This window comes from Alligator mississippiensis, chromosome 2, assembly GCF_030867095.1.
Source record: "Alligator mississippiensis isolate rAllMis1 chromosome 2, rAllMis1, whole genome shotgun sequence".
Classification (NCBI taxonomy): Eukaryota; Metazoa; Chordata; order Crocodylia; family Alligatoridae; genus Alligator; species Alligator mississippiensis.
Window position 1 is genome coordinate 50,669,397 of NC_081825.1, and position 21,408 is coordinate 50,690,804.

General features: G+C 39.6%; 1 protein-coding gene across 1 annotated transcript in view; it reads left to right on the forward strand.

Moving 5' to 3' along the window:
* Window positions 1-451: 451 nt before the first annotated feature.
* KLB (klotho beta) overlaps window positions 452-21,408 on the forward strand; it is a 28,437-nt gene continuing 7,480 nt past the window's right edge. The window contains 3 exon segments of the mRNA XM_006258485.4: window positions 452-1,582; window positions 15,699-16,209; window positions 20,181-20,449. Coding sequence (XP_006258547.2) covers window positions 845-1,582; window positions 15,699-16,209; window positions 20,181-20,449 — 1,518 coding nt within the window. The 5' untranslated portion in view covers window positions 452-844.

A 21,408-nucleotide genomic window follows, 5' to 3' on the forward strand; every position in this document is an offset into this window, starting at 1 on the left:
CTCCATTGGAGCCAGTAGAAGGCTTCCAGGTTAGAAAAGCAGTACACCAGATCTGCCCAGTTTGGCAGCAGGCACTAACTCTCTATGAGTGAACCATGTGGAAGACCTCCCCAAGGAACGCATAGAAATTTATATCCAAGCAGAAAGCTGTAAAGAGGGATTAAGATGGGAAAGAATAATTAGGCCTAGTGAAGGGGAAAACAAATGCTTTATTTTTCAGTTATCCAGTTTTTTTATTACGAACCCAGCAAGCCATAGCAGGACACAGGTTTTTGACAGGTGAAATATCCAAGCTAGCAAAAGTAACAAATATACCTATTGGTCTGCTTTTCTCTTCATTATGATTGTGTTATTTGTTATAAATTGAAAATATGCTTCTTAATTGGACTCTGTAGTCTGAAAAATATTTCTTCTATATCTCCTTGAAATTCAGCTGGACCAGAAAAAAAGCCTGTTGCAACTTCTCAGTATCTTCTCTCACCTGGTATGCTGACATTTCAGTGATGTAGCATGTAAACAATTATAAACAGGTTCATAAGTATTTATGTGATACAGGTAACCTATATTCTTGGAATAAGAGTAGGTGTCCCAATGACTGCAAGAAAGCCACCTCCCCTGAAATTGCACTGGTCTTTGTGACCCATCCTAGGTCTCACAGTTCAAGTTATTCATTGACAAGGCTTTTACAATCACAAGCTTTTACTGAGGCTTTGATAAGACACTCCAGCAGTTAGTGGCAATTGAAGGCAGTCTGCACAGCAGGGACTCTTAACAGGAATGAATGAATTTTCTCCAGCACGAATGAAAGAAATCTGACTTAATACAGATGCTATAAAAGGACATAATGTGTGGCCAAAGACTGAAGAGATCTGTGACTTTTTGGACACTTGTTTTCATACGAACAGTTACTGGACTTGCCGGAGATGGAAGATCTGTGTGGAAAAAAGACCTTAGCCTCAGTCCTGTGAGTGGTACTCAGATGTTTCTATATGACACTTTTCCTAAAGAGTTTCTATGGGGGGTAGGGACTGGAGCATTCCAGGTGGAAGGCAGCTGGAGAAAAGATGGAAAAGGACCCTCCATATGGGACCACTTCATCCATTCAGAGTTCACAGACGCTGCCAACACAGCTGGCTCCAGTGACAGCTATGCATTTCTGGACAAAGACTTGTCAGCTCTGGATTTCTTGGGGGTTACATTTTATCAGTTTTCAATTTCATGGCCAAGGCTCTTTCCCACTGGAGTGGTAGCAACTCCTAATGAAAAAGGACTCCAGTACTATAGCTCTCTAATTAATGCTCTAGTTCACAAAAATATTAAGCCCATAGTCACTCTGTACCACTGGGACTTACCTTTAACACTGCAAGAAAAATACGGGGGATGGAAAAATGAATCACTAATTGAAATCTTCAGTGACTACGCAACCTTTTGTTTCCAGACTTTTGGGGATCGTGTTAAGCATTGGATTACAATCCACAATCCTTATTTAGTTGCTTGGCATGGGTATGGTACAGGTATGCATGCACCTGGAGAGAAAGGGAAAATAGCAGCTGTCTACTCTGTAGGACACAATCTGATCAAGGTACAGTACAATTGGATTTGATTTTAACAACTATGAAAAATAACAGGAGGAACACTAATATGATAGAACAGAACAGATCTAGGACTGGGGAATACTAAGAAGTAATAGTAAGTGTTTAGGAGTCCTTTATCTTCTTTTAGTGTTTGTTTTAAAAGTCTGCAGCCAGTTCAATAACTGTGTTTTAAAAATACCAGTTAACTAATTCAGTTCAGTTACTTTTCACTTGCAAAGCCTGACAACAGTGTTTATCTCCAGTTTGTCATGATTATTTTGCTAGGTTAAAATTTTTTCCATGTTTGTGTATTTGACAAATTCTACCACTAATAGTATCCACATAGAAATATTAACTGCATCCCAGTAAGATCGTATGGAAATTATTTCTTACCAACTGAACTAACAAAATTATTAGTTTTGTTTTGTTGTTGTTATTGCTAAAAAACAAATAGCCTCTGCCTGTATTTAAGAAATTACACTAAGCTTGTTCTGTTTTTAGCAGTATCAGTTTTATTATCAGTATTGTTTTACTTAGTAATTGTCTTCCGCGATGCTGTGCACACCCTATGGACTCAATGTTGTTAGCTGAGTTCAAAAGATGCAGGCAAAAGCACTGGTTCTAGCATATCACTTGTTTCAGTTTATAGAAATGATAGAAGACACCTATCCATATGTCTTGGGAACTCTTGGTTTTATTTCAAACACTTTCTAAATACAACAGTTTAGAAGAAGAATGAATAATGCTAATATAGTCCTTTTTGTCAGCATATTTCCAAGTGTGTTACGAAAGAGTTATCATTATCCTGATTCCAATTACAAGCCTACTCCCTCCTCCTCACTTTCTTGCCATTACTATTACAACTTTCCTACATATTATGACTGTTTTTTGTGCAGGAATATGTATACCTAGAAACAGATTTTAATTGCCAAAGCAGCTAACATAGTTTACAATGGAACATTTCTCTTCTTTGGATTTGCTTCTGGATTTTTGGGCTCTCTGAAGCTTTTCTTTACCCAAACCTCCCATTCATTTAAATGTGAGCTTTAGGTGAGAAGGGTCAACAAGAATTAAGCCAGATAGATAGATAGATAGATAGATAGATAGATAGATAGATAGATAGATAGATAGATAGATAGATAGATAGAGTTTCTGTAATATCTCTATATAGCTATATATCTCTATATAGATTTATATCTACATATAGATATAAAATAATATAAATCCAGCTATTTAACTACATACTGTTCATAGCCATTCATTTATTCCTGTCTCTAGATTAGCCTTTGATTAGGAACTATCTTACAGGTTGCTCTGTGCAAGACCAAATATATTACTGGTGCTTAACAAACAACCCCCCCCCCCCCCGCCCCAAATAAAATATATGGAAAGAAGGAGGTGTGGGCTGTTCCAGACCCCTTTTTTCCCCAAAGTTTCTGGGTATCTAGGTGTCTAAAATTACATGGATTGTTGTCAATACCATATTATTTTTTATATATTAGCAAAAACAACATTTAGGGGTTGTGCACTGTCTCTTAAAAAGGACTGGAAGCCAGAGCATCCTTCAAAGGAAGGAGTAATTTAGTTACTGTAGACAAGCTTTGCCTATTTCAGACAGTACTGAGAAATAGATTTTGAATGTTCAATGTCATGCTAGTAAACATATATCCTAGCTAGAGCAGTAGTTTGTTCAAACAGAGCTAACATGTAACTGCCACAAAAAATGGTATTGGTAAAATACAAAACATTAAAAAAACTTAACATTTATTTATACTTGTAAGTAACTATTTGATTATGATGCCCCTAAGGCACAATATAGGTGGAACTGCACAGTGTCATTTGTCAAATACTTTACAGAGTAGAATATTGCTAACTTTATTTATATTTTTTTCCTGTTTGTTATATTGCATTTAAAATCTCAACCTTATCACGTTCATTGCGACTTTTGGCCATTGATTTCAGTAAGGTACAGAATTCATACTTTTTAAATGTTTTCAAATAGGGATGAACCACCTATATCCCTGTCTGAGCGTAAAGGATTTCTCTCAATTTTGTCCCCACATTTAACATCCTTCTGATAGGCTGAAGGAAATTGCAGGACATAAGAAGAGCTTGCATTTCAGGGACCTTGACATAATTAGCTGATGATCTCTGTCATGGAGGCAAAATGTAGAAATTGGATAAAGTGAAGAAGGTCAGAGTTTCAGCAAGATGCTTTTTCCATTTGAGTATGTCATTCATTTTTAACAGTACCGTAGTAATTTTGGGGGCATTGTGAAAGAACTACATTTTAAAGAAATATGTGAATGAAGAGAGGGTACTGGCTTGAAGGGACCCCTTTGCGTGTCAGAGATGTATGAAAAGTGGACCTACTAGACCACATGGGTGAGGGTTAAGAAACTAAGCTAGGTATGTTAGGAGTAGAGTTTTGCAAAGCCTTGAAAGTGAGCTGAGCCTACGTATGAAGAAGTGGCTTATAGTTTGAGTGTCTTGCCTTTGGGGTACCCAACTCAAGACCCTCATTTTTTTTCTGAAAATCAGGCCCCATAAAGTAAGTAACCAAAAATAAAAGGACCTTAACATTAGCAGCAGTTTTTTATTATGCAACAATAAGATTAATATTGCCAGCCTGTTCACATGACTTAAATCAGGTGGATAGCTTCATAATTAAAAAAATAAACATAAATAGTCATAACTGGAACTGAAGAAATATACAATTCTAAGATAATGGGAAGTAAATTACATCTTACTAATGGCTTCCTAATAAAAAGAATGAAAGTATGAAAATAGCAGCAGCATGTTGCTTACATTCTTTTAAGGACCAGCTTCTGGTACACTTAATTGTCTTCAGTGATACTCTGGTTGATTTGTTGCCTCAGAAAAATTAATGGAACTATTCACAGAGTAAGATGCTATTTAACTTCAGTAATGTTGTCACAGTCTAGCCTTAATGTTATTTAATGTTGCTTTATTCTTCCATGAGAACTTGAATGTAAATTTTATTCCCCTCCACCCCCTAAACAAAAAGTCACAGGAACTGAAATGGTTAGGAATTTTGGATCTGATCCAAAGTCTGTGGAAGTCAGTGAAAAAACAAACAAACATTGATTTCACCATATTTTGGACTAGGCTTCTGGTGACACACCTCAGTAGTAAAACCTCATTTGTAGATAATTTGCTGGAAGATGAAGGAATTGAATTTTCCATTACAGCCTAAGTTCATTAAGTATGTTTAGCAGAAAGACCATGTATGGAAAGCTATGGGTAAACTGACCTGGCCAGTATAGGATTGTCACAAAGCAACTGAATGGCAGCTCTGGAATCCTCTTATGGATGTATAGTTAATATTTGTATAAAATATATTGGTCCATCTCATAAAGGAGAGTGTTAGTTTTAGTTTCATTTGCCTATGTAGCACTCTACTTTGCAGGAACTAATCATAGTTCACTGAACAGGCATACTTTTATGTGGCAGCTCATTCATATCTGTTGCTGAGTTTCATAGAATGACAGAAATAATTCAACAAACCATAAATCCCATATTGTCTGGACTCTGGATTCTTTTATCTAGTCTCTGAAGGTCCGAAAACCAATGAAGTCTGAGGAAATTTTTCTTCAGTCTAGGTTATAAATATAGCCTTTTTCAATCTGTGTTAGCAAATTTAACAGATGGACGGTGTGAGAGAAGAAAATAACACTCAGACGGGGGGCGAGGGGGAGGGGCTGAGGAGAAAGCAAATGAATCATAGAACCAAAATATAAAGTGAAATGTAGCTTAATCTAAATACAGGTAGGGAGTAAGAAAGTTAATTATTCTCCTATTACAAGCAGGATTTTATAAGGAAGTCTGTATGCATCTGTCTTCCTGTTCCCACTGCCAGTTATCATCTCCCTTCTTCCCATAACCATGTGAAATCACCTCTGTGGAAGAATCCATCTCCACAGGTTGGATGGAGGATAGCAGTGGCCAAATTCTATTCCACCTATTGGACATTTAAGTGGACTTAGGTGCCTATGTGCAATTCTATTCCACCCTGCTCAAGTCTCTGAAAAACCGTTAATATAGAAGGTAGGTGGGCCCTCCTCGTTGCTGTTTTTTCTGTGATTCAATCTTAAGGGGCAGATGACAGCATTTTGCAAAAATAGAGGCGTTCATGCACTCTTTTTTCCACCCTGTTAAAGTCCCTGGATTATACCTAGGTACCTAAATCCATTTAGATTCCTAATAGAATCTGGTTCCTGGTTTCTACCAGGTTCTTCCTCTCCAACTATACATGGGAAAAGTTGGTTTAGGTTACTGCAGGTGCCATATGTTCTAAAGTATGTTTCTTCCTCTCCACAATTTGGAAGCCCCCTAAGGCAAGAGCCCTACAGTACAGCTCCTATAAGAGTCATGCTCTTCGGGACCTATTGGAAGCAAAGCAGGCTGAGTAGACTGAAAAACAAAACAAAACAAAACAAAATAAAGGATTTCCCTAGAAGCAGAACTCTTGGGTGCGGGGCAGGCGGGTGGGGTGTCCATGAGTATAGAGTTAGAAGACTACCGTCTTCCTTATTGGGCAAATAGCCCACAGTGAAAGAATTAAAAGGAAATTTCAGTTTGAGAAAGCTTGTGTTTTCATGGCTCTGCATGGGATACTCCTACAGAAAAGGTAGCAATAGTTGATGGTAATTTTTAAAAACCTGATTCTTCTCCATGTAATTCAATAGAAAATATGTTGTTTAAAGGTCATAAATTGCTGTGAGTGTAACTTAGATAATGGACATGATAGATTGCATGATCATTATCATTAGTGTAATAAGAAGCAGCATCAAATCTCAGTCCACTTGGACAGTTATTGTCAGACAGAAGGGAAGCTGCTTCTTTTTATAGTCAAGCAGACTGCACTTCATAAAAACATCAATGAGTGATACACCTTAGCATAAAAGGAGCCAGGGAAAACACATAGCTGAGACGATATGAAGTGTGCAAAGGAACCATTTAACCATGGTGGTGAGAAATGAGCTGCATGCCAAAAAAGTTGATGGATTTTGTGGATTAAAAATAAATCTGATATGAAGCAGGAAGATATAAAGCACTCAGAGTAATGTGATTCTGATAGAGTTAAACAAGAGATTCACTTTGCCCAGTATTTACCATTTTCTTAGGATCTGGTTGTGTTCACTGTGACAGATCCTATACCACCTATTAGGCATCTAAGTGCAATCCTGTTCCATGCTGTTTGAGTTCCTAAAAATCCATTAATGCATCTATTTTTATGGTATGCCATCCAAGTCATAAAAAAGTGAGAAGGAGGACCCACAACATTTTTCAGGGACATGATGGTGTGGAATAGGATCACTCTTAGAATCTGGCCCTATGCTTTGTTCTCTTTTTTGAGTCCTTTAAGATTGATCACTATCACAAGTTATAGAACAGTCTCAATATTCCTTTTCTGCTCTGGACCAGTGCTCTCTTAGCAGTTCTGCCTTTATTATGTTAGGCAGGAAGAAAATAATTGTTATTAACAAACATTCTACAAAAAAGCTCATAAACAGACTCCTATAATGAGGAAATACCTGCAAGAATCCTTTTCATAGAGACGCCTTCACCTTATTTCCCTATGGTAAAGGCACCTAGGCCTTCCTCAAAACCTAATGTATCCCTAGGGATGCATTAGAGAACAGGGCCATTCATGCAGACTGCAAATGCCCAGGTAGACTGGCAATAGGCAACCTAGTAGGGGTCCTCTACAGTCATACTGTCTTGAGGGGCCTTTGGAAGGGTCTTCTCTATAAATTTCCCAAAATGGATGGAGAATAATATGTATTTCCCCCAAATTTACCAGACACTTCTCCCCTACTCATTCAGAAGCCTCCAAAGAATGCAAGAGTGGAAGACAGTGCCACAGCAATGGCAGAGCCTGGACTTCCTTTGCAAAGAAATCTTCTTATCTGTCCCCATCAAGCATGAATCTTGGAGGGATAAATATGGCCCTGTAACAGGCTCCAGCAATCTACCCAGTGTCCAAAGTCCCCTAGGCTAAGTATAGACAGTCAAAAAGCCCAAAGCTGAATTGATTCAGTCTTTGCAAGTTAGCCTGAGCTGCAGAGATTGAACCAATAAGCAAATGAACAGATATTCACTTTTGATTCAGGAAATGCAGCCACATGTCTGCAGTGATTTGAGCCAGAAGCTGGGGGACATGGCTCCCTGGCACAGTTGCCAGCATGGGCTGTATGTCCACTTCCTCTTCCTGCAGCCCCCAACAACTCTGGGATTTGCAGTCCACAATCACAGCAGCAGGACTTTACAGAGTTACTTATCACTTCCTCTTTCTGCTTCAAGGTGCCTCTGGGATTTGTAGTCCACAGCTGCAGCCAGCACTAAGTAAGCAGGACAGGGCAGCTGTGTACTTGGGGGAAGGGAAGTTTAACCCTCCTGGGCCCTAGAACCCAGCAGGGATTTGCCGGGGGGTGGGGAGGAGCAGTGAGCCAGCCCTCACTGCTCCAGCTAGGGAGCAGAGGGGCAAGGCTAGCCCTGCTCTCTGAAGCAGACTGCACAGCCCAGTCCAGGCCTGCAAAATGCTGGGATGCTGGGGGACTCTTATTTAACTTGAACCAGGAAGGGTTCTAGGACAGAAGGTTCATAAACTGGCTTAACCAAAATCAGTTAAGTCTTATACTACATTCAATCAGGTTTATCCTAAACCAGTTTCAGCCATTTTGAAACTGGTTTATGTGCATTGAACTTCTAGTCTGTTACAGGTTTAAACCAGTTTATGTGTAGCTTCTGCCCCTAGCCCTAGTGGTTGGACCAGCTTGCTCACAACCCCTAGTCTCTGCTCTGCCTCCAATCTCTCACTTGCCACAGCTTGATCTTTTCAGAGTTTTCTAATTAGGGAAGCTATTGGCAGAAAAGGGGGAGCCTGTTTCTAGGTAGATCCGCTTAGTGCACAGTCCTTCAGGCTTCTTCACACTGAACTTGAAGGTGTGGGTTGCCTCTTTCTAGACAATCTCCCAATTTAAGCCTTAAAGGTAATAATCGTGACCTCTTGCCACCCGCATAGTCACACCCATGCCTCACAGATGTTTTCAGTCATTGTCCTTAAAAGGCTCTTTGCCTCAATACCCAGCATGGCCTATTTTAGCCTCCAAGCACTTGTTGGACTCTCAGCCTTCACAGGCTTTTTCTAACTAGGCTCTCTCCACTTAGGCCCACTGAACCCAAATCCAGCTGATGAGCTCTAGTCCTCTGGGACCTTGGGCCCCTGACCCTAGTTTCACCCTCATGGGTTAGGGACCCTGGCCCTCTAAGTCTCTGATCGACTCTGACCTACACCTTGCTCTGGCAGGATACGGAGCCTGTATGCTCCTTACCAGTGCCCCTCTGTGGCCTCCGTGCGCACACTCAGCATTTAAGCCAAGAGGTTTCTGGTGCCTGCAATGCTCCCAAGTCCCTGCACATCCATGGAGCACCTTTTCTCTGCACCATCTTGGATTCTGACTTCCCCCCTCCCCTCTCTATTCAGCTTCTGGCTAGACTTAAGGGTCTGAGCCTTTTCAGTCAGCCAATTGCTCACTTCTTCACCCTCCCCAGGGGTGTCTAGTCTATTAACTTAGTGGGCAGCCTCTGAGCTTGCTGCTTTGCTCTCTTAAGGGGTAGGACACCAGGTCCCTGACATGGGTCTTTCCTTTTGAAATCAATGGTCCTGCTTTCTCCCTTTCTCTTTCCCCCTTGGCTGGATAACAGGGTTAGGGCTCCCTATTACAGGCTCCTATACTACTTCTGCCTTCCCTGGAAGAGCTTGGCATCAGAATCTTTGTCAGAAAAATGTTGCAACCAATTACTGTGTTTAAGACAAAGTGCCATTGATTTTGTTTTGCCAGTGTGTAACAGTAATCCATTATTTTCCTACCCAAATATTAATGCAGTTAAACTCTAATTAAACATTTTCTCTTAAAGGTGGCATGAACTTGTCATAAGCAATAGGATCTGTGCAATCAGCAAATAACCCGGTATTAGAAAGAGAACAAACATGTAAAAGATCAATGAGAACTAATAAGGAAAAAATGTTTTGATTACAGAAGCATGAATCTGGAAACTTCTATGGTCAGGTTGTTAAAAATTCAAAGGCACAATCTGGCAAGGGTTCTGTGGGTCAGATTCAAGATCTACAAAATATAGGAGCCAAATATTTAAATATTTGAATGCCTTCAGCCTTCTAAATTCGCATTAACTTTCATAGGTGCTGAAGCCAGTTCCAGTGTGGGCCTCAGCACTTCTGAAAATCAGCCATAAGTGTGAATTTAGAAGGTTGAAGGCACTCAAATATTTGAATGAATACAGCCCTAACATTAAAGCAACCCAGTTTGCAGATTTGACCCGTGAGTTGCATTTCTCCCTTTCTGAAGACAGAACCCATCCCCTAGTAGTCATGGCCCCTGGACACAATTGATATGTTTATCTTATAATCAAGGTTCCCTCTAAAGTGTGCGCCTGTGCAGCCGCGCACAATAAAAAATCTTGCTGCACAGTAACTTTTTAATGCAGCGCACCAGGGCCCATGCGGGACAATTATTGCTCGGCTGTGCAGGGCCCGCTCCACTCCTCACCACACTGGCATTCCTACGAGGAGGGAGAGCGCAGCCCCAGGCCGCTGATCAGTGGACAATCATTGCCCCTGCCCCTTCCTCCTCCATGCCCACAGCGGGGGGCAGGCAGCGGCTCCTCTGCGAGGCAAGGCAGGGGCGGGGGCCAAGCTGGGCACCTCGTGGGCTCCACTGGCTCCAGGGAACTGGTCTGCTCCCCAGCCCCTTCAGGCAAGCTTCACCCTGAGCCCCACCAGCTTCACCCTAATCTTAGCTTTCATCCCTGTGACGCAAGCCCCAGAGCTCCTGCGCCAAAGCCCAGCAGCCCCACAGGTTTTCCACACTCTGCCTGCTCCCCACCTCCGTGCCTCACTGCAGGCTTTGAAAGCGATGCCATGTGCCTCGCTGCCTGATCTGCGCAGTGGCGGGACACACGTGGCACCACGCCACTTTCAAAGGCTGCAGTGAGACATGGAGGCGGGGAGCAGACAAAGTGCAGCCTGCATGTGGGTCCAAGAGACATGACAGGGAAGTATACACACTTCATGTAACAAAGGTACTGGAGACAAAGTCAGCTCTTTGGTAACGGAAGACAGAGAACTCAAATGCTTGCCCAATTTTAAGTCTTAATTAAGCTTTAATCCTGACCACAGAGACATGATTAAAAGGTAGCATGTGGGTAGTACAGCCAGTTTCTTCTATTATTTACAACAATGCAAATTAAAAGCAGAATTGGGCCTTTAAAGAAAAACATCTAACAAGATAATAAATAGACTGAGACTAATATTAAAGAATGCATCTGGTACACGGTCTAATATTAAATACTAAAGGGGGAAGCGGGACCAATTCAGGAACGGACTGAAGCAGCGTGCTCACGGACTGAAGCAGGGTGCTCACGGATCACTACACCTTAGAGGGAACATTGTTTATAATGGTCAGCAATATTTATGTAACATTTAGTCAGTACAAATTATTACAAATCTAAGAATACACGTCACAGAAGAGAAAGCATGATGTGTCAACCAAGAAAGCCCATTTTAAAAAGTTGGTTGAGGCATTTCTGTTTCATACTTTCTGATTCATTCTTATTTTCTTTTCTTTCAAAAAGATATTTTGTTTTGTTTTAAAGTCAGTATTCTGAAAATAAATAGAAGAACAAAGATGCCTTCTTGTGTCCTTACTGAGGAAAGAATGCTAGAGCCAAAATCTGTTTTTACTGAAGTCAAAGGAAGCATTGAGACTGATTTCAGTAGGAGCAGGATTTGAACCTAATGAATTAGCATAATGTCACTTGATCCATTTAGTTTCTTTTGTCCAGTAGAGGAAAGGTGCTTCAGTGCAGAATGCCTTACCTAAGACATCAGATATAATGCTAATTTGCCTTATATAGAACCTGAGGACTTCTTAGTGTTTTGCGGAAATTGTACTTCAATATTTTATAATGCACCTGTCACTATAGGATTAACAAATCAAATAATGCAAACAGGAATGAATTCATCCTCAGAACACACCTGCAATTTATCCAGACTGACATCTTTTTGGGACAGGTTCATTTTTCACTGGGTTCATGGTATCAAGTCCACTGTGGTATTATTAACAAATAGTAATACAGGCAATCCTCGATTTACAATGTTTTGTACTTACAACATTTATAAATTGACACCATTTCAACTTCATGACATCAGTTTCGACTCTACAACGCTTGAGCCGATGTGACGTCACACCAGCGAACAAGTTCGTTGCATCGCTCATCTCCCTGGAGAACATCTGTCCAAATTTCCTTGGACACTTTCTTTAAGAAAGCAAACAAGACTCCAGAAAAACCTGCAGCCAAGACTCCCGAGAAGACTCCAGCCAAGAACCCTTCAAAAAGTCCAGCAAAGTAGTCCTTCCAAATCAATATGATTGGTATTTACAATATAAATACATTAATGTAGCTATATTACTCATCTATAATTGATCGAATACAAAATTCTGGGGTATTTTTGGTGAAAATAGGTGTCAGGCCTTGGTTCAGGAATGAATCCCCCTTTTATAACATTGTTTCTTATGAGAAAATTGGTTCCGAGTTACAACGTTTCGACTTAAGACAGTTTTCGGGAACCAGCTGTGTCGTAAGTCCAAGGACTGCCTGTATTTAAGTATTATTATTCATACTTTATAACTGAGGAGTGAAAGCATAATCATAAGTGCTTTGTTCAAGTTAACTGAATAGGTAATGATCAGAGCAAGTGCTGATCTGTTATTCTGACCAATATGCACATTGCTTCCTTCACTGAGAAAGACAGTCTTGGCCCTCATGCTTCAAGCTAAACCCCTAAGCCCACTGCCTTCAAATACAATATTGTACAATGTCAGTTTTCAAACAGTAATAGCCCTGGGTGTTAACAACATTTCATTAGTCTTTAACCCCACTTAGTTCAACTATTTCCATATGAGTGATTATTTAGAGGTTATTTTTCTTAAGTCCATTGGAAATCATCAGGGAACTGTAATATGCAAATGTAGAGTGCTATATTTCTTCTAAGGCACTGGTTTGTAACCTTTTTAGACCCAAGGCATCCCTCCACAACATTTTAGACTTTGGTGGCACCCTGGTTGAGAACCAGTTCTGCTGCCTTAGCTTACCTCAGGGGTTCTTAACTGTGGTACTCCTGCTGCCAGGAGTGGAAGCACACTGCAGCACCCCTGAAAAAGTCTTGCAGCACCCCAAAGCACTACAGCATCCCTGTTGAGAACCATTGTTCCAAAAAAAGCAGTAGATGTCAAATATCATAATCAGAAATAAAACATATATCATTAAGACCCCATGTTCTGCCTCTTCATAGTAAAAAAAAAAAGAGAAAAACCACAAAACCCCCCCACAAAATCAGAATCATCATATTAAACAGCTAATAAAACAGTCATTATTGTATCTCTAATTCTAATTCTTGTTCTCAACTGGTCATGCCCTAGAGTATGCTAAGGTAAATTATTGTCACTCTGGATACTGTTTTCTCAGCTGATTGCTAGAGTATTAAAGAAAATAAATCCCATAACAAACTACATGGGAACAGAAGGCCCTGATTCTGAAATGAATTACTTGCAAGAAGGTACCTGCACTTTGACATGAGCTCATAACACATTTATTACCATTGGCAGGGTGGTGAAGGATTTACAAAAGGCGATTCATCAAAATGTTTTCAGTGCTTGTGAAATTAACTCATGTATGCTATTGCTTGCAACATTTTATTAAACAGACCAGTGTAACTTGTTTGTTACATCTGTTTAATAAAATTTATTTTGTTTTTATTACTCAATTTAGTATGATATTAGACTTCCAGTCTTTAGTTTACTCCATTCATATCAGAAAAAAAATGTGCTGAAATTAATGTCATATGTACCTAGAATAAAATGTACGGTATTGATCTTACTTTCACTGTGTGTACTTAGCCTTGATGTTTGCCCTTGATCTAACAAGGCAAATGAAGGATTAGGTATTAAATTACCTGAAAAAAGATTAGTCAAGAGTTACTTAGAATAGCCAATATAGTACATGACATAACTTTTAAACAGATGTTTATTTTATAATTAATTAATCTCTGAAAGAGCAATTAGCTGGTTCCATCCACAATTATTATGTTTCTTAATAACAGCTTCTATCGAAGGATTTTAAACTTCACAAAACATTACTTAAACGTCTTGGAACAGACTTGTGAGCAGGCAGATAATATTGTTTCTACTGCACCTGGAAAAACCCCTAGTACATACAGACTCTACTGCAAATTTTGCAATGGAGTTTACTCCAGTTTCAATCAGAATCAAGTGGCATCAGTGTAAATGTGGGTTTTTGACACTTTGCTATCTATACCAAGTGTTTGCACCAATAAAGTTGTATACCACAGGCTGTTATACCAAGTGTTTGCACCAATAAAGTTATACCACAAAACTTTTCAATAATAATAGCATTTTTACTTGATTCTAGCCAGCCTTCTGAAGGCTCATGAGTATGAGTTTTCTAGGATTGTTTTTACCATAAACTGGTACAATTTAACATCTTTTTTTTTTTTTAAATGCTCCCTCCCTTTTCACCTCTACACTTAGAAATGTGTTTGAATTGCTCTGATTTATGTCAGTTATAGCACCATTATCTGGCACAGCAAGCAGAGTCAACCAAATTCAACAGACATGTTCTTGTAAAAGTGCATGCAAACACATCTATTCTATTGTAATAAATAATTATAAACTAGGACAGTGTTTGGAAAAGGTGTCCGAATAAATGCACACTGCAAACTACTACAAGACAATATATACTTGTTGCACAGCTACAGCAAGCTTTCTTACACTGCTCATCCCTAGGTTGACGGACTTTCTAGAAAAGGGCTGAGAGAAACTAGCTTTTTTTTATCTCTAAGCAGCCAATGTCAATTGTGATAGCAGTTTTTGTGACGTAAATGAATAATATGTTTTGGATACAGTCTTTAATTGGAATCTTGAGACCACTCACATTACCAGCATATTAGATTGAACATTGACATTTGCCTCATAAATGCAGTTTTGCTAACTGTTCTCTGTTCTCTGCATCTCAAAGGTTAATGTTAACTTTATCAGTATTTCCAAAGATAGGCCTTGTACAAATGTTATGACAGATGATGACTTTGGAAACTATAAATACCTGAAATGCAAGATTTCACAAAACTGTAATTTTCTACCATTCTCTCTTTTAACTAAGCCTCTGTTCATTTCTCCTATGCCTCTCTTTTTTAGTTTATCAGGTTGTGCATTTCAAGATATATACACCAAATAGTACAATGTTTGGTTACAATGATTTACATAGGAAACTATGATTTTTGCTAGGTAATTTTGCCAGGGTAATTCTAAACTAAATGTTTTGCAGTGTTTCTCAGCATTTTCTGTGTGTGTGTATACAGTGTCATTTTCTCCAGCCCAAAGTGTAGCTCTATAAGCAGTCAATCCACTATTAAATTGCATTCTTTTCTGTCTCATGCATCATAAGACAACTTTAAGAAAAAGATTGTCAGACAGACCTTTTAAGAGAAAGATGGGGACAAACCAAATGTCTACATCAAAATCTCACAAACTGGGAAAGCTGGAATTTAGGTCCAAACTCTGAAACATTCTCTAATTATTTAAGCTCTTCTCTAATTATTAAAGTTTAGATACCATGCAGACTTAATCACACTGGTGATCACTTAAAAGTCATCCAGTTATGTTAAATAGATGTACTGTAATGTATCTACAGAGGAAAAAATTAACAAGAATACTTTGAGCACAGAGAATCCAAGAAACCTGCGTAGCCTGGCACAGTTAGTAGCAAGGCAATCCTGTCACACACTACTAATATGAGATGGTTAAATTGTTTAGCAGTTACTAAGTAAAAAAAACTCAATAATTTTGCAAACTTAAATCTATCAGCAATCATTGAGCTATTGCTGGTTATATTCTTACAGTACAACAAATGCATCTGTGCTGCTTCTGTTTATTAATATTGCCATAACATTCTCTCTGACTTTTTTAAAAGAGTCAAAGTCTAATGTTATTCTTTTCTCATTAGGCTCATGCAAAAGTTTGGCACAACTACAACAGACACTTTCGGCCATATCAGCAGGGTGTTGTGTCCATAGTTTTAGGATCCCACTGGATTGAACCCAACAGATCACAAGATGTTCTGGACATTAATAACTGTCAGCAGTCAATGGAGAGAGTTCTTGGATGGTTTGCAAAGCCAATACATGGGGATGGTGATTATCCGGAAGAGATGAAAAATAAACTGCACTCATTTTTGCCCAGCTTTACTGAGGCAGAAAAAAACTATGTAAAAGGAACAGCTGACTTCTTTGCATTTTCCTTTGGTCCTAACAATTTTAAACCCCCAACCACACTAGCTAAAATGGGACAAAATTTGTCACTTAATTTAAGGGGAATTCTGAAGTGGATTAAACTGGAATATACCAACCCTAGGATCTTGATTGCAGAGAATGGTTGGTTCACTGACAGCCACGTGAAAACAGAAGACACCACGGCCATCTATATGATGAAAAACTTCATTAATAAAGTTTTACAAGGTTTGTATATCAGTTTAGTTTTCTTTCAATGTTCAGTGTTTCTTTAAAGGAGACACTATCAACTAAATTCATTATTAAGCATTTGTACTTCAGTGAAGCCCAGATACCAACCAGTACTCCATTGTGCGAGGTGCTCTATAAACACAGAACAAAAACATGATCCTGGCCCCATGTTGATAAAACCCAACTTCTAGGTTTGTTTCTCTTATTTTGTTATTCTTGTTTCTCAAGAAAAAACAAAAGATTTACCAAACTTTTTTTTTTTCCTATTTAAATGTTGTGCTTTTAAACCCAAACATATGATCTTTGTGTTATGCACGAGAAGCAAACAATGAAAATAAGGAATAGAATGAGAATAGAATAGAATAGGAATAGAATAGGAATAGAATTAATAGAAGTGAATCTGACATCTTACTTTCACTATCTAACCTGAAGGAAATGCAAAACCTAAATCAGCAGCAGAAACTGGAATGATTCTTTAGTTTTAACAAAATACATCAAATGTAATGTTTCAGTACAATGTTCATCTTGACATTTTCCTTTAATATGGGACTTTTGAAGGTAAAAGAGTTGCATGTTGTATTAAATGTAAATAATTTGAATACACTATTAATATTTCTACAACTTCAGCATTTGGTTCTTTTTTCACTTACAGAGCTTTGTATTTTTAAGCACTCTTAGAGTGACCCCTACTGGTTGTGGAAATCAATAGTAACACAAATTTCCTTGCACTGCTTTCTTTTTCATGTAGCATATTTTCTTCTTGCTGGCCCTTCTTGTAGAATATGACATGTCTAGTTAACCAAATGTCTACATCATTTGGTATGGAATGACTCAGATCTTGTTACCAAAAATATTTACATCTTTCATGAGGAAGAATACTAGTGATCTCTTCTGCTGAGCACTAACACGGTTCTTTGAAGTTCAAGAAATAGTGTTACAAAGAAAAAACTTAAGAATATTTCATAAAAAAACCTGCCATACCTGTGTAATTTTCAGCAATATTAAATTTAGAGAGAGTCCCAGATCCTAAAGTTCAGGTCTCAACTTTCCCAGAGTTGAAAGAATTTAAAAGACGTTTGGTTTAAGTCTCTTATCACTGAACTTAACTTTATCCCTGGGTCATCTCATCTATACTTACAAATTCAACAACCATGGTTATGCTGATAATTCATAAATCTACCACTGTTCCACACCTGTCTCCTGTTTTTCAGATTAAAATCTTCTCCTACTTTGCTGACATCTCATAGATATCTTGGCATCAGGTCAAGCACAACTTGGCTAAAATTTATTTCTCAATGTTCCTTCACTCCTAATCACGCTCATCTTTTTTCTTAGTCACTGGGAACAGCCCCACACATCTGGCTTTCGCTTCAGCCCATAACCTAGTTGCCATCTTCACCTCTTTCTAGGTTGCCACATCCTGGTTATATCTAAATATTACTGTTTCTTTCTGTATAACATACTTAAGATATGCCTTGTCCCATCCATCCAAACAAGCGAAACTTTTTGTTAGCTCACATTTTGCTTACTGCAATATCTTTTTCTATGACAGCCTTGCTCTGCTCATATCCATACAGAACCCTACTGCAAAGAATATTTTTTCTTGGATTATGTCAAGTTCTTGGCCTATCTTCATTGGTTCTTCACAGGTTCTTCATGGTCCATCCTCATCTTACCAACAAACTCTCATTCATTATGAAGAGGTGTAACTGGTAGGGGCAGGAGGGGAGTGGGGATTATATGGGCAACTGCCCAACACTGACTTGGAGATGGAGGAGAAAAAAAAGTGACTGCCGCTGGCATCTGCATGGTCATGTTTACAATGGCAGTGACAACTGGAATTCGCCACTTCTGCTTTGTCCCATGCTCCCAGCTGTGTCCCTGTACTACTTTCAGTTGTCCATTTGGAAGCTTCTTGGGGCTAACGTATCTTTTTAATTTATTTATACAATACTGTATACAATATTAATGTGCAATTCTGGTCCATGATCAGGATAGCTGAGGACTACAGCAATACAGTTAATGCCACTCAAAAAATAAAGATTATACCAAGGTATTACAAGGCAGCAAACGTCAGTAGAAAGCTGAAAATGTTTAGCTTAGTGTTGTTCAAAGAAAATAAAGCAGAATATACTACTGGAGGGGATGGAATACCTGCTTTTAAACTGAAATGCCTAACTTTCCCCTGACTTCAACTGACCCAGTTGGGTCAGTGCCAAAACTCACATCAACTTCAGTAGGCTCAGCATTTCACCTCAGATTTTGTAGCCAGCTCACATCGTATTAATGCAGGATGTTCGTGTGCAGTGTTTCTAAAAAGTGACTCTGGTTGGCTCAGAGGATGGACTATGGAGCTTTTCTTCCAGGTGTCAGTCAGAATCTATCCCAAGTTTACAATGAAAGTTGTTACCTTCCTTATGCAGCTTTGCACCTATAAGTTTCTTTGGCAATCATGGGCCCAATCTACACTACTATAGTTTTGCTGGCAGAAGTATGAGTTCATCCACACTCACAGCTGGTGGCGACCCCACTTCTTTCTGCCTGCAGAACACCATCTCTTCAACCAAAAGGCTTCAGGTGCCACCCAAGAGTAAAAAAAAACAGGCACTCCTCTGCCTTCTCTAGCCCCTTTAACAGATCCAGCAGGCTCCTCATGCCCTATGGACACAGCTACTGACATAGACCCACACACGTCCCTTTGAAGCCATGTGGGTAAATACATGAGCTGACAGCTTCTCTGTAGCAGCTGCTGTCTCTGGACAGAGCTCTGAGCAACAGAAACAGCCAATTGTAGACAAAGCTGCTGTTCCCTTCCCAGTGAACCAGTGTTTGTATTAGAGAAATCACCCTCACATTAGTCATTAAATGACAACTTTATTGTCTGCTTGAGCAGAGAAGCCTGCTCAGGCAGACACTAAGGACTGGACTGGCTGAAGGGGTCTGGACTCTGCACTACTTACTCCATCTCAAGCAAAGGTCTCTCCCACTTAAGGTTGACACAAAGTAAGACCATATGAAGAAACCTGCTGCACACATTCTGCGAATGAGCAGAGAACTTTGGTCTTTAGGCCTTTCAGTCTGGTTGCTTTCACAATCATTACATTTAATGTTGCAGGCTATAAGGTAAACAGGGATTTATTATATGTTTTAAGTAGCAATGATAAGGTATGATACAAAGAAATGACAGAATCATTGTTTCGACTAATGAACTGAGAAATACAAACCACTGTTCCTACAAATAACCCAGGGTCTCAGGATTCCCCGCACCACTACACAGGCAGCACTGGCAGAGATGCACAGCCCTCCAGCATCCCTCACCCCACCCTACCACCCCACCTGCAAACAGGCAGTGCCAAGGATCACCTCCCCAGCACACAGGCTGCATGGGCAGCACACACCCCTGCCCTCACTGCGTAGACAGCACCAGCAGCACATAGTCCCATCACTCCCAGGCCCACTCCTGCAGTGTGGCAGCTGGCTGGCGGCAGGAGAGGTAGCTGCATGGGCCTGGTGGCCTTCTGCTAACTTCTTACCGATTGCCAGTTGGATGGCCCTGAATTAACTAAAGCAGGCCAACTTTTTAGCCAGGCTCTCTAGTTTAGACAGTTTAAAATTTCACTTAAAAACTCCACAGTACAGTTTTAAATAATTTCAAGTAGTTGAAATCATTTTGTTTCTGAACCACATCCTAAACTATTAAAACAAGCACAACATTATTATAGCACTTCATTTTTAAAGATATTTTCTGAAGTTGCTAGTGAAGAAGGACTAATCTATTAAATATCATCTCTATTTGGCCATGGTTTTTGCTATCCATTAGAATGGTGATGAGAAACTGGGAATTTCATAATATACAATTAAACTCTCTGACCTTCATTTATTTTACAGGCTCATACTGTAATTCATATTTCTAAGTTGTTAATGATTTTTTTCCATGTAACCCCTTTTCACTTATTTCTCCTGTGCAGCTATTAAATATGACGGTATCAGTGTGTTTGGTTATACTGCCTGGTCTCTCCTTGATGGGTTTGAATGGCAACATGCCTACAACACTAGACGTGGATTATTTTATGTAGATTTCGATAGTGAGCAGAAAGAAAGAATTCCTAAGTCATCTGCACTTTATTACAAACAAATAATTCAAGATAATGGATTTTTTCTGAAGGAGTCTCCCCAGGGGCTACAAAGTCAATTCTCCTGTGACTTCTCCTGGGGTATCACAGAGTCTGTTCTTAAGGTAAGCATAATATACTGCAAACCTCTGTTAATTTCCATGTATTTAACCATGAAAAAAAAATCTTTGTACATGTCTCTATATAGTACTTTTCATCAATGATTTCAGAACACTCCACATATATAAATCTAACCTCAAAATAAACCTTTAAGTATAAAAGTATCTGTTTGGTAGCCCCCTGGCAGACATTACACTTAACATACGATTAACCAGTTAATTATGTGGTAAGCAGTAACCTGGCCACACGGTCATGCAGTTAATGGCACAATAAAATAAGGAATAAGTCACAAAATATGTGTAATAATTTTGTGGCTGGTTTCCATTGTGCCCTAAATTGAACACGTGGTTGGTGTGCTCCCAGCCTTAGGGGCCCACAGGAACCTTGAAGGGAACCTGTATACTCCCACAGCTGAGAGCACCAGTTAGGACTCAGGGGTGGGCAAAATGCTGTCCGGGGGCCAGATGCAGCCTGCCAGGCCATTCTATCTGGCCCTTGGGGCCCATAAAAAATGTAGAAAATTAATATTAATCTGCCCTGGGCTGCCTGTCATGTGGCCCTCGATGACTTTTCGAAACTCAGTAAGCGGCCCTCTGCCCAAAATAATTGCCCGCCCCGATTAGATTAGGTGATGAGTGCACTGAGCCTCAGGAGCGCACTGGAGCCTTGAAGGGCAGACTGGCACTCCTGAGACACACTACTTAGTTGTGCAAGGAATGCCTAGGATCATGATCCCAGCCTCCCCCTGCACTGGCAATAGGGCACAAATGGGATCAGATCCCTAATCCCACAATCGCACCCCCTGCCATGCATGTGCAGCATAGCATAAAGTGCAATTGTTGGGATTGGGGATCAGATCCCATCATGCCTTTAACTGAACATTTGTCAGCAGCCATGTAAATAAATAAACAGGCAAAGGTAGCTTTATTGACTTGCTCGAAACTTCAGCACTAGGAATACAACT